At 43.7% G+C, this 13,078-nt stretch overlaps 1 protein-coding gene across 1 annotated transcript; it reads right to left on the bottom strand.

The window, feature by feature from the left end:
* Window positions 1-563: 563 nt before the first annotated feature.
* Window positions 564-9,893, bottom strand: LOC125322846 (mitochondrial amidoxime reducing component 2-like). The gene is made up of 7 exons (XM_048297110.1): window positions 9,634-9,893; window positions 9,291-9,464; window positions 6,087-6,249; window positions 4,526-4,666; window positions 3,793-3,854; window positions 3,633-3,704; window positions 564-3,110 (listed from the first exon to the last, which is right to left on the bottom strand). The coding sequence occupies exons 1-7, from the start codon at window positions 9,876-9,878 to the stop codon at window positions 2,981-2,983; spliced, it is 987 nt and encodes a 328-aa protein (XP_048153067.1). The 5' UTR covers window positions 9,879-9,893; the 3' UTR covers window positions 564-2,980.
* Between the last annotated feature and the right edge of the window lie 3,185 nt (window positions 9,894-13,078).

The following is a 13,078-nucleotide window of genomic DNA, read 5'->3' as shown; positions in this document are numbered from 1 at the left end:
TGCCTTTGGAAGGCTGTTTTTCTCCTTAGGATGCAGAAGCAGAATCTTTCTTGGGTTTTTTGAAGGGAGAGCAGACTTGGAGGAAAATGTACCCACCACAAATCTTAAGCAACCCAGAAATTTATGCTTTTAACAACTGCTATTCTCATACATAGTCTTCTGCAAGAACTATTGGTACAATAAATGCTGTAAAAAAAAGTTTTGGTATTATACTCTCAGACATGACCTTGCACAGACTTGAGTAAACATTCATATTTTTAAACCCATTTTTCCCTATTTTCATACACGTCTGGAAAAAAAAGGTAGTCTGTAAACATCTTTTTCATCTAATCATGAGGGTAGCAAAACTGAGTCTGATGACCACTTACATCTGATGGTTCTGCTCTCTTACAAATATCCTCTGGTTAGCTACATATATTCCTGAACTCAGAGGTAGGATTAAAGAAGACAATCATCAGTATTAACTAGATATGAGATCCTGGGAACAGTAGTCAAAATTAAATGCTGAAACAGAAAACAAAAAAAAAAAAAAATTCACAAATAAATATTACACCTTAAGAAAGTTTGATTCATTAGAAGTTTATACTTTCATTTTCTTCCTCTAGAGTTAAAAAACAATTAACATTTTTAAGTACACAATTTAAAAAACAGTGGTTCATGACTGACATGTTTTCAGTCAATTTTCTAAATGGCTTTAACAAAATCAAACGCAATTCCTACAATTACAGGAATTCAACAGTCATATGAAGATATTGATAGTTCAATGTTCTAATTCATGCTCTCAACTTCACAAAATGGCCCTCTTTGATCACATAATTGATTTAAGTGTCATCTGTGAACCATGTTGTACTCAGATGCACGCCTGTTTTAGGATTCCAGCCGTATTCTTCTAAGAGGCTTTACAGGAGTAAATCAGGGGTTTTGATCTATGGCCTCTCCCTAACAGGAATGCAGATGGCAGTTTCTCATTGCAAAGACAGCCCCATTTCCAAATTAGCCCAATCAACAGCTGCCTAATGAGAGGCAACAGGATCTATACCACACTATTTGTGTTATGTAAATGCTGATGTGCTGCTGAAACAGTAGTGGAAAAAATGTGTTTGGCCAGAAGCAAAAAAATCAGCTCTTTTTCCTTCCACTTCTTTAACTTAATGAAGAGACACACAACTAATTGCTTTGGCAGGCCAACAGGCTCCCTGTGCTTAATAATACCATTAGGAATCCCACAAGCTTTCAGCTTCTAATACTAAGAACCTTCAACATGTGCTTTTTAAGAGTGAACCTCAAAATTCTTTTTCTTTTCCAAAGATGCTTTTTCTCTCACTTCTTCCCACTAGTTGCTGCATCAGGCATAACAACACACAAATAAGCAACATGCACTTCAAACTGGGCACTTGTCATCCCAGGAAAACTTAATCTTACAGAGCACCCTGCTGACAAAATGGCATTCAGAGCAACTCTGAGTTCACAAATAATAGAAAACTAACTCCCCTACGTGACTGCTTCAGGCTTGCCACATACACTCACCTGCACCTTTTCAAAGCTCAATGGCTCTTTGTTTTACAGGTCTGAGTTGTGAGCATGCATCAAAATTCCACCTTCCTACTTAAAACAGAAAATGAAGAACCTAAACATCAGATTGGATCATATTTGTCCTTCTTCATATTTAATTAGATTCCTCTTTTAGGCTAGGGCAATACTCTTTTTCCAAATCTATTAATCCATAAAAAAGAAACAAGCAGACAAGCACTCGAAAGATGGCTGGCTTGTGTCCTGGAGGCCACTTTTTAAAAAAGTATAATCATATAACATTTAAAGAAAAGACAACACTGCCATAATTCAACTAGTTTTCTCCCTTATTTGTTTTATGCAGTAGGAAATATAATTATCAGCTTCCTACAAACGGCTGACATTTTGGTTAGATTGGAGCAGGACAGGGGGTAACCAGAGATGTAAATATAGAACCAGTAAGGATGCTAACATGCTCAAACTGCAGCTTCCCAAACATCTGCTTAGCAGCCTAACTTTCTACACAAAGGGATTCACTGAGCCACAGAGGAGCTGTGCATGAGCCCTACAACATTGGCCTGGACAGCAGCTTGAACAGGGCAGGCTCAACATCAGATCACTCCCTACAGCTTTTCTTCCCCTCCAATGTGCACAAAGTCTCTGACACAGTGAACATCCAGTTCCTTTAGTCAAAGTGGAAATTCTACTGCTACGTCAGCAAATGCGTCACTACTCTACAGCCTCAGTGTTACAGTATTCTTCACAGGAGAAAAAACTGACTGCTCAAACTGTCAAGCAGAGGTCACAAACTAAACAAACCCACAGCCTTACACATCATTACCTGGCTCACAATCCTCCTTCTAATACTGCTCCAATCTCAAGAGACAGTAGCAATCTTCAGGACACAACTGCAAGGAAAGAAACACTTCTAAAAACTACCTCTGAACACAGACAGGGCAAGCTGATTAGGACCAAAGGAGAGTGGATCCAGGGAGGATTAGGACCAAAGGAGAGTGGCAGAGCCCTGCCATCTGCATTCCATGACCATTCGTAAAGGCAGCTCTGTGACAAACATACTTTGTGCTTAGCATGACTGTTTTTGTGGTTCTTTATAGGCACTAAATGCATCTAACATACGATGCAAACCGCTGTGCGTGATTTTGGATTCCGATACTGCAGTTGATGTGAAATTTTAGGAGGTGTGATGCTCACAGTAGCGCTGTGAAGTCTGTCTTGGACCAGTTTCTTCTACCACAGCCTCCAGAAAAACTGAAGATGTGGTTACTACAGGTATGCCAGTAGATTACGTGATCGGAAAAGACTGGCACTTCACAGCCCCAAAGAACCTCCTGCACCTTAAAAAGTACAAAAAATATTGCAAGGAAGAAGAAAAAGTTATGTTGGTGACTGTGCACATGGAAAAACAATTTGCATATCAAAGTGAAAAAGCATCTTCTGATCAAAATCTCTTTCACTCCCAGACCATCTTGTACACAGGGTCTCCAACTTGAATTGTTCCGGTTTTGTTAACAGCAAAGTATTTCCCAAAGAGAGGGCTGGTTTTGTAGATGTGTTTCTCAGAGGGGTCACATAAGCGGTAACTGCAGAGAGAAAGCCTTTCTTTAGAATCAGTGGTAGCAAAATCTAAACATTAAAATATCAGTGATGAAAGAGAGGACATGCAAATAATGATGTCTTGGTCATCATACTAGGCTAAAAGTTAAATAAATGTTGTAATTAAGGGAACCAAGCAGCTCAAATAGAGAAAAAAAAGCCTGAATGTATTCACATATTCATGTCTAATATATACACAAAAATCTTCATAAAAAGAAAAGTCAAAGTTAGACCTTTAGATACCTTAAATACCTGTTACCCCAAGCTTTCATCATAGCAGGCATGAAAGAGACAGGGAATGTGAAATTTGCAAGAAGGAAGAGAACTTCCTGAATTTTCTTACCATATAGAATTTCAAGTAGATTGGAAGCCAATATACACAGACCTTTACACTGCATTATTATGTCCCACATACACTCCAAACCACTTTTAAAACACTAGTCTAACATCTGCTGGGGTCTAGCCTAAATCCTCTCCCACAGTCTAACAAATAGTGGTATTTTTATAACCTTTTCAATGTTTCCAAGGGCTCCTTCCTGTCGATGACCCCAGTGTCTGGATTAACAGTGGTTAAAATACACCTGCAATGACAGACAGTGCCAAATCAGTCAGGGCTTCTTATCATAAACCTCTTTGTTCCTATGTAAAATAAAGGTCCCAAATGTTTACCTGCCACAACACACGGTCCCTTTCATCTCCACATCACCAATAAGAATATCCTCCCAGGTGTCCTGAGGGAAGTAAACATTAGGCACAGATTAGACACACCTACATGCAATCACTTTTCCAGGAGTGGCACCATCATTCATAAATAGCTGCACCATTCCAGATGAACACCTTTACTTGCACCTTCAAAATATGCACAGTTACACTACAGCACCGTTTTAATGAAAACCCTACTGCCACTGCATTTATCCAGTTCAGGACACACTAATAATTACATCTGAAAAGAGAGACACGCAAGTAATCAATCCTGTTCTGCAACATGCACTTGTCTGAAGCACTGAACCTAAAACAATTTATTCTTACTGTATAGGTGATAATTAGATCTGTGACCTCTGGTAAATCAACAGTTTTGCAGAAAGGAAATTTTTGGTGGAAGTAAGGTTTTGCTTCTCATTTACACAAGCTTTCTATTGCAAAGCCTCTTGGGAGATAAAAAATCTATTCCTGCTTTAGGAACTTCTTCAATTTGAGAAATAATCACCCACAGACCTGTGTCCTCCATCAATGTTTCATGTGCACTGATGTGAGCTGAAGCTTTATCTCCCTCTGGAATTGAGTTGTAAAAATCACAGACTAGCAGCTTTCCTCGCCCTTGTAGGCACCATCACATAAGGAAACTAAGTTACAAAGAAACACAACCAAGCCTTCAAAAAGACATTTCAGACAGTTATTTTACCTCCTCAAAAGCACTGCAATCTGTCACAAAAATATTTGGCCTGAAGTTCTGTATCTTAGCTTTCTTTTCCAGCCTGGTATTTAAATCATCCATTGAAGCTTCAGAGATGATCAAGATTGGGCTGCAGTCAGGATAGGCAACCTATAGAAACAAACACCAACAAATCGTAAGGCTGCTGAAAGAGCAAGGGAGAAAAGTTACTGCATGGCAAAAGACAGGTGTTGGAAACAGCGGCCTTTTAGGCTGCTCCATTCAGGTTTTGCTTTTCCTGAAAATATGTTAACAAGGAAAACAACATGCTTTATCCTATTACAGTAACCATGGCAATTTTTGTGTGCGCAAATTGCATTATCACAACACCAGAGGGAGTTCCACACCCAGAACAGCAGTATTCAATTACAACTTTCCACTCATCAGTCTGGGATGCCTGTGCAGTGGGAGGACCATATTAGCAAACAAGGCCAATGAACAGTATTCAAAAACCTCTAAACCTCCGAGAAGTGGAGCTCCACAGAGGTGGGGGGAGAAAACAAAAAAGAGAGACATTTTGGTAAGAATTTTAGTGTATAACCCTCCTGCCTTTCTCTTATATTATTCTTACTCCATTCTTGTTCATGCCTTCCAACCACGAGATGATGAGTATTGAAATAATGATCCAAAAAATTCTGCCTCTTTTCTTGCTACAATTTCTGAACATCACCCACCCCTCATAATCTGATGTCCCTTTTGCCAAAACATTGTGTTTGTATTGGTCTCAGTGCCTTTACATAACAAATGCGTATCTATAAAAGTCTATAATTGAATAATAATACAATATTGTACAATAACAAGCAAGACACTGATGCCCTATAGAAAATAACATCACTATGGCAAGGTACTCACAATTTTAAGCTGTTTAAAAACCTTACATCTGATACAATTCAAACCATCTTCACCTGAGAGAGCTGTTCAGGAAAAAAGAAGGGCAGCAGTTGCTCAAATGACACAAGTATGTCACAGCATAGCATCTCATTTCCATACCTGCATTAAATTTCTCTAAAATCATACCTTCAAGCCCCTTCCCACAGAAAGGAGAGAGATAAAACCTCTGTAACCTTCTCTGTTATTCCTAGGCCTACAACGATAAGGCTGGGTTGAGCATCATTCCTTTAAACAAAATACGAAGTAACAACTTGTATCAGTACACTCCCAGACCTAACAAGAGTTAGGGAGTGGAGTCTTTCTATGCAACACAGATTACACCGTCAAAACATCTTTAAAGATGTAACTTTTTTCTATTCACTGAGACACAAAAGGGTATTGTATTCTGCAATGTAATAACTCCTCTTCAAGTATCAGTTTCAGACTCTTTAGCTGTGAATGGTCAATAGCTTAAAACAGATTTAAAGTAAAACTTAAGCAAGTCACCTCATCACAGAAAAGAATACTCACATGGTTTTAGTACACAGCTACACACCTTGCTAAACTGGGCTCAATCATCAATGATGGAAGGGGCAAGTTCTGGTGGGTGGGCAGAAATGGTTAAAAGGACACACTTCTGAGAAAAAGAGCATTCATTTACCTCATCTGTGTTTCGGAAAAGGGCTATAGTGTCCTTTGACTTTCTTGGCACCATGGAGGGCTCGAAGTGCACCAGTCGACAGGGCTCTGAGTTCAGGAAGGTGGTGATCCACTGAGCCACTTCATCACCACAGTCCCTGCCTTGGATATCCTGTCCAAACACCCTGGAGAGTTACAACACAACAGCAAGTTAGCTGGAAACATGAAGGTTCAAGGAAGCTTCTTATTCGAAGGTAAAGAACATGTTTTAACAGTGGTAGCAATATACAGAAAACAAAACATTTCCAGTGGGCAATCTCCTCGTGGCCACTGTGTTTTGAAAGCTAAGGAACATGGACACGACCAGACAATACCAGCTGGTGAAAGAATGAGCTCTGAACCAGTGTTAATGTGCCCAGAGCGAACTGTCACACCAGTGACAGTAACAAACCTACCTGTTTGTCCTACTTTGAGGAAAAAAAGGGTCTGCTCTTGCATTTGCATGTGACTGCTATACCAAAAAAATTCTACAGAGAAATTAACTGAAAGGTAACTAATTTCAGAAAATTAATGATAGTTTGAAACAATGTGATTAGTTACCACAACTGATACATACAAATGCTATTAATTAAAAGTGTCCCTAACTGTTAAGGAAACTTTCCTTCAGATTTTAGTGCTATAAAAATTTATCCAGAGATGAGTGAGACTCTTCAGCTCAGATTTCACATACAGAATAGCTCAGTATCTTAAGAGAGGTTAAAGATTTGTAATGGAAATAAAGTCCATGGGCCACAAAAAGCAACCGCCAGTAGGATAGAAACAATGTTACGCAAGAAACACTTTCCTGGCAAGAAAAGCTAAGCCTTGACTCAACCTTTCAATAAACTTTAACAGCAATCACGAGTAGTTTTGTTACACTCTTCAAAGTCGCCATTTTGACCCAAATGCACTGCAGTTTCCTATCTGCAATCAAATCCTGGGCAGCTTAAAGCATAGGGATGTCCATGCAGTTCATCTAGAGTGAGCCCAGCTCCTAGGAGCCTTTCTTTACTCATCTGGGGCAGTGATCATTAGGGTGCTGGCATCAATATCCCGGCTCCATCTGCTGGCATTCCTGTCTACCCTGTGACACAGACGGGGATCAAATGCCACTGCCCCAGACAGCATTCAATTGCCTTTTTCCTCCCTCCATCCCACAGTTCCTGCATGCCTTCTGACTGGCAGGACAGCAGAGGCAAGGCTCTTACAGCTTCCAACACTACTGCTTTCCACTCAGGAAGCAGATCTATCCTAAGCACTCAGTGGTACAGGGATCGCTGGGAATGGATCACACAATTTAAGTGTTAGAACATACACTGACAAAGGGCACAAAAGAAGAGCACGAGGTTTCTTAGCCAGGGGGCTCTAGAAACCCTCTAGCATTTACACAATAAGAAAATGTACCTATACAATGGCTTTGGTCCTTTATTTGACTCTCCCAAGCACAGGATTTTTGAATATCCACATAAAATTTGCAAGTGACTTAGCAGTTTTCAAGATCAGTACATGCACAGCCATGTGCAGCCAGAGGCACTACTGGCACTGCTTTAGCTCCAACCTATGGGGCAAGAGCTCCCATGAGCACCCACCCGAAGGCAAGAAAGAAAAAAAAAGACAGACCAGAAGAACAAATCACTGAGATCTAAAACTGGAAAATCCGAGAAATCCAAGCCAACTTTTCATTACTGAAATGTATTAGGCTATTTAAACATTTTTCTAATGGCACAGCAAATTTTAGAAAAATGACATCTTGCAAACTGCATGGCTTTGCAGTGCATGTCATTGGCTAACATATAGGCATTATGCATTCTGTTCCATTTCTCCATGAGAAATGCTACCATTTGGAACTTGCACCTGCCCTGTATAAACAGAGATACTGAGCTATGCTGATCAAGGGTTTCCACAGCAACAGATTCATGCTAAAAGCAAGCAAATTCAGTTCCTTGCCAGCACTGTTTTAGTTACAATTACAGCAGCTGGTGCATTAACCATCTCTGCTATCCAAAGAACAAACACTTACCGTATCTTTGTAGGGCATTACACCACTTACAGTTTCCAAACACTTTTAGAAACTTACATATTAACTGACATTTTAGCAGAGAAAAAGGTTTTCCACTTCCTGCTGGCAGTTTTCCAGCATGGATTTCAATACCTGGATAAACTAACTAGGCCTTCACTCATACACCAAAACTCTAAGCACACAGCTAAATCACTGTTTGCAACCCATCCACCTGAAACTTCTTTGGGGTAGCACCTACAGGGAATGCCCTAAGTCCCTGGGATGCCCATCTTTCCCCTGTGACCACAGGGTGAGCCTTGGGCAACCAAGCTTTTAACTGAGGCACCTCAGTTAAATGCCTAAAGACAGAGGTCAGGGAATCTAAACTCCAACATCTCACCAGCTCTGAATGGCCAGTGTGCATCCAAAAATGCTGATGCACATAGTAGTTGTGACCAAGACACCCCAAAGCACATGACTGAGGTTCTGAGATGTGACTGCTCACGCAAGCAAAAGTGAAAACACTAGAAGTAAAAACAAATAAGCAAACACGACATTCTGTGAAGACAGAAGATCACAGTTCATTTGGCAGGTGTGTAACACATGGTCTTTGATACTGTGTCATCCTTTACTGAGATTTGTTTTCACCACTGCTGAGCAGCTTAAAAGCAGAGCTTTTGTTATGACAGCTATTCCTGGCCTCCTGTGTAACACATGGCAGGGGATTTCACAGAATTACAGAACAGTCTGGAATAGAAGCAACCTTAAAGACCACCTAGGACAACTCCCCTAACATAGGCTGGGGCACCTTCCACTAGACCATGGTGTTCAGAGCCCCATCCAACCTGACTTTGAACACTTCTAGGGATGGGGCATCCACATCTCCTGTGTGCAACCTGTGCCAGTGCCTCACCACCCACATAGTGATGAATTTCTTCCTAATAGCTAATCTAAACCTACTAACACCACTTCTTGTCTTGTCAGTACAGGCTCTGGTTTGAAGCCTATCTCCATTAAGCAGATGGTGAGAAATACCCACACAGAAAAGACAGACCAGTACTGAACTTCTACACTCCAATTTCTTCATAAGAAAATGCAAAGCCTCACACAATCTTGGAAAGCAAAGCACATGAGAAAGACAGTTCTGAGAGAGAAGGAAGAGGGGAAAGAAAAAGCCTTCTTCAGTACCTGCAGTTGCGGACGGGGTTTTTCTCGGGGAGCTTTACAGGCACGCACATCTTCTCCATGTCCGCGGCCTCCAAGGTCAAGTGCCCGTCTTCACAGCTGACAGAAATAAGGACGAGCCGCGGCTCCTGGCGAGCTGTCACCATGTGCCCGTCCTCCCTGATCACGAGCCAGAACCTGAGGCGGGACGGGGTACAAAGGTGCCCAACAGCGTTAACGCTGGGCTCGGCAGCACCCGCACGGCAGGTGCTCCTTCCCAGCCCTCAGGAAACACCTGAAGACCGCGGAGCCACGCGGGGGCCCCAGGGCCCGGCCGGAGCTCCTCGCCCCCGCCCGGGCCGCCTACCTGTCCCGCAGCTCCCCGCAGCGCAGCCCCATCGGCGTCACCTGCGCCCGCCGCACCGACACCCCCCGGCACGACTTCACGGGGTACACGAAGAGCCTGAGCACCGTCCCGACCCGCTGCAGGCGGCGGCGGCGGCGGCCGGCCCAGCGCCAGGTGCCGAGCAGGGCGCCCAGCACCAGCAGCGCCGCAGCTCCCCACAGCCATGCCCGCCGCGCCGGCCCCGCCGCGCCCCGCAGGCCGCTCATGGCGACTGGGCCGCGCCGCGCACCCGGAGCGGCTGTGGGCGGAGGCGGCCCGGCCACCGCCCCTCACACCGCCCCTCACACCGCCCCTCACACCGCCCCCGGCCCCGCCCGGCGCTCCGGGCCCGCCACCTGCCCCGGGGCCGCGCCGAGGCGGGCGCAGCGCGCAGCCGCGGCCTTCGGTGCGAGAAAGGGGGCTGAGCAGCGGGGAAGATAGGCGGCTGAGCGTCCGGCTTGGCAAAGCGCCGGCGGAGGATGTGTTCTTTCTGATATCCGGGCTTTTAGTGAAAACAGCGCTACAGGAAAAGTGTGGGCTGTGTGGGAATACGCGAGTGCGTCAAATCCATGGGTTTGGTTTGGCTCAGAGGAGAGGGGAACAGGTGGATGGCGGCGTGGAAGGCAGCAAATGGGGTGTCCAGTGCTGTCTGGCCGCCTTGGGACATCTGCACACCCCAGCTGCCTGGTGTCAAACACTTGAGACCCCTTCCGAGAGGTTCCTGTTTGTTGGCAGGGTCGCAGGGAAGTCGCTTAGTGGCAAACGCAGCTGCAAGGCAAATGTGACATCAAATACAGGCTGGAGTGGCAAATGCCGCTGTCGCCACTGGTCTCTCCTCACAGCAAAGCAAGAGCTTTGGGATCTGATGGCCAAACTCACAAACGGAAATTTTTAGGATCAGTGTGCTGAGACCAAAGTCCTAGAACGTGCAAGATGGGGAAGCTCAGTGTTGGGCATTTCTGGGAGATTCAGACAGCCCAGCCACAATGGATTACTGGAAGTACTCCTTTAGCAGCGTTCTGGTGGGCAGGGACATTGAAGATGAGGCTACTGTGGGCCTCTTTGACAATGGGTACGTGTGGGGAATCAAGCCAGGAGAGTTCCTCACATTCACTTCAAGAATCACTTGATCACAGGCCAGATCAGAAAATGTTCCTGTTAGTGGGAATCACTATAGATTGTAAAAAGTGTGGTGGGATTTTTGACAACCTGCTGGTGGATGAAGACAATGTGATGGATGTCAGAAGCAAAGGCAGTGACAGCAGATCCATCCCGCTTGGCATGAGCCCCAAAACCCTGATCTTCCTCACAGGCAAGAAGGGAGTCCACATAGGAGTCCTCAATTAAAAGGATCGGAATATGATGTGATCATGAAAGCATGGCACAAATAGTGCCAAAGAGACAGACATCTGCCTGAGCACAGAGAGAGGAATTAAACATGGTTTTGTTGCAGATGTCTTTGCCTGCTTCTTTCAGATGAGGGGTGCTGGGCAGGCAGCAGTGCTGGGACACCAACAGTGTGTGGTACACAAGGGAGTAATGTGTACATTCCTCATCAGGATGCTTAGTATTACTTTTGTGGTGTCCCAGCCATTTTGGGTAGCTGCTCCTTGTTTGTCACATTTTACTGGTTGATATTGGGATAAAGGTCTCTGGGAACATTATCTTTGGGAAAAGGCAAGAGGGAGGGCAATACCTTTGCCCTCTTGTTCTCCACTTTGCTGTTTAAACCATGCCCTGATTCCAGTCATGGGTTTTGAGACCTTCCTCCTTCTACAAGTACACCACAACATGAAAGATAAACAGAACTTGTGTTTATTTTGAATTTGCCCCCTGAACAAGCCCAGAACAGTTCTGGAGATTAACTATTGATCAGCAGAGCCTTGTGCTGCTGTTGGATTGCATGGGGGATGTGTGCAGACACAGCCTGCTGCCTGCTCACCTTCCACATCACTTGAAACCCCTTCTTATGCTACTTTACCTAGAGGATTGTTTTTTTCATTAAATAAGTTGCCTTTTGTGTCTGTAGCATGGGGTGTTTCTGAAGGTTAGTTCCTTTCCCTCCTGCTCAGTCACACTGTGTGGCCTCAGAATCACAGGTTCCTGTAAGCTCCCCAGGAGGATGTGGAGTTCTGTCAAACACTGCAGAATTCCTCCTCCATTCGCAGCCCTCCCTCCTGCTCCCACTTGTATCCCTCAATGGACAGTGTGAAATGAGGCAGAACTGGTGCATTTGAGATGGGACTGATGCAGGGAACACTTAAGGGGCATCTCCAGCAGGGCTGATCTCCTCTCTCGTGGGCTTTCCTTGCTCCATTGATCCTGGCAGCCGTGGCAGTGCCCATCAGCAAGCCTGAATCCTGTGACTACTCACCATGGTGAGACACCCTGTCCTCCATACCCCTGGGATCCACACATGGCTCCAGGTAAATCATAGGTGCTAAACTGCTTGGTCTGGTTTGACCAGACCTGCCCCACCACCTTCAAGTCATTGACCCACTGAGTAAAAAATAATTACTTGTGATTACTTTTATGACTCCACCACAGACGTGACAGGGGAGCCAGCCCTGCTGAGCAGACTGAGAGCCCTTGCACACTCTTTGGCAACCATTAATCTTCTCATGGAGTCTTTAATCTTTAACATGGAGTCTATATTTTATTGAATTTGATTCAATTCCCACAGAGGTCTTTAATCTGCACCTGCACCCACAGAAGCAGAAAAATGCTTTAAGGGGAGTCAGGCATCTTATGTATTAGCAACAATACATAAGAAAATGTTCAACAAAACTGCAGCAACTGTCTAGTGTCTGATAAGCAGTGCTTGCAAGCAGGAATCAAAACATATTAACATAAGTATTAAAGAGGTAAAAACAAAAACACAAACTGGTTTTAGAATCTAACAAAAAAAAAAGTGATACATCAAATGAAATAAATTTTAAAAACCCAATAAATTACTATTGATACTGGCCACTCCTGACAAACATTAATGATTATTTTCTCAACCCTAAGGCAAAAATAAGCTACTAACCCCTGTGGTTTCTTGAGCAGTGGCAGTATTCTGCACTGTCCAAACTGCAAAATGCAGAAAGATTTTGCTCTCTGATCTTCTGTGTTTGAGGCATCAAAATAAAAGAATTTGAGATAAGACCAAAAAAAACTGGGTGATTTACTGCTTTCTTGCTTCTTCTGGGTGCCAGAGAAATTAGATCTGGAGTACATGTATACTTCACCAGCATGAGAATTTGGAGAAGTAGAGACCTATATAGTTGTGAGAAGCTACAGCTCCTTCCTAGCTACACATTATGGGCAGCACAGTGATGTACAAAACCAGATTCTTTTAGTTCAAAGGATTTGTTAACTGAATTCAGAAATAACTCACCTTTGCTAACAATTGGGTATTAATTTAGAGAAAAAAAAATATTTCTAA

The sequence above is a fragment of the Corvus hawaiiensis genome, chromosome 3 (assembly GCF_020740725.1).
Source record: "Corvus hawaiiensis isolate bCorHaw1 chromosome 3, bCorHaw1.pri.cur, whole genome shotgun sequence".
NCBI lineage: Eukaryota > Metazoa > Chordata > Aves > Passeriformes > Corvidae > Corvus > Corvus hawaiiensis.
The sequence above is the reverse complement of the archived record's forward strand: the minus strand, read 5'-3'. Positions and strand labels throughout refer to the sequence as shown.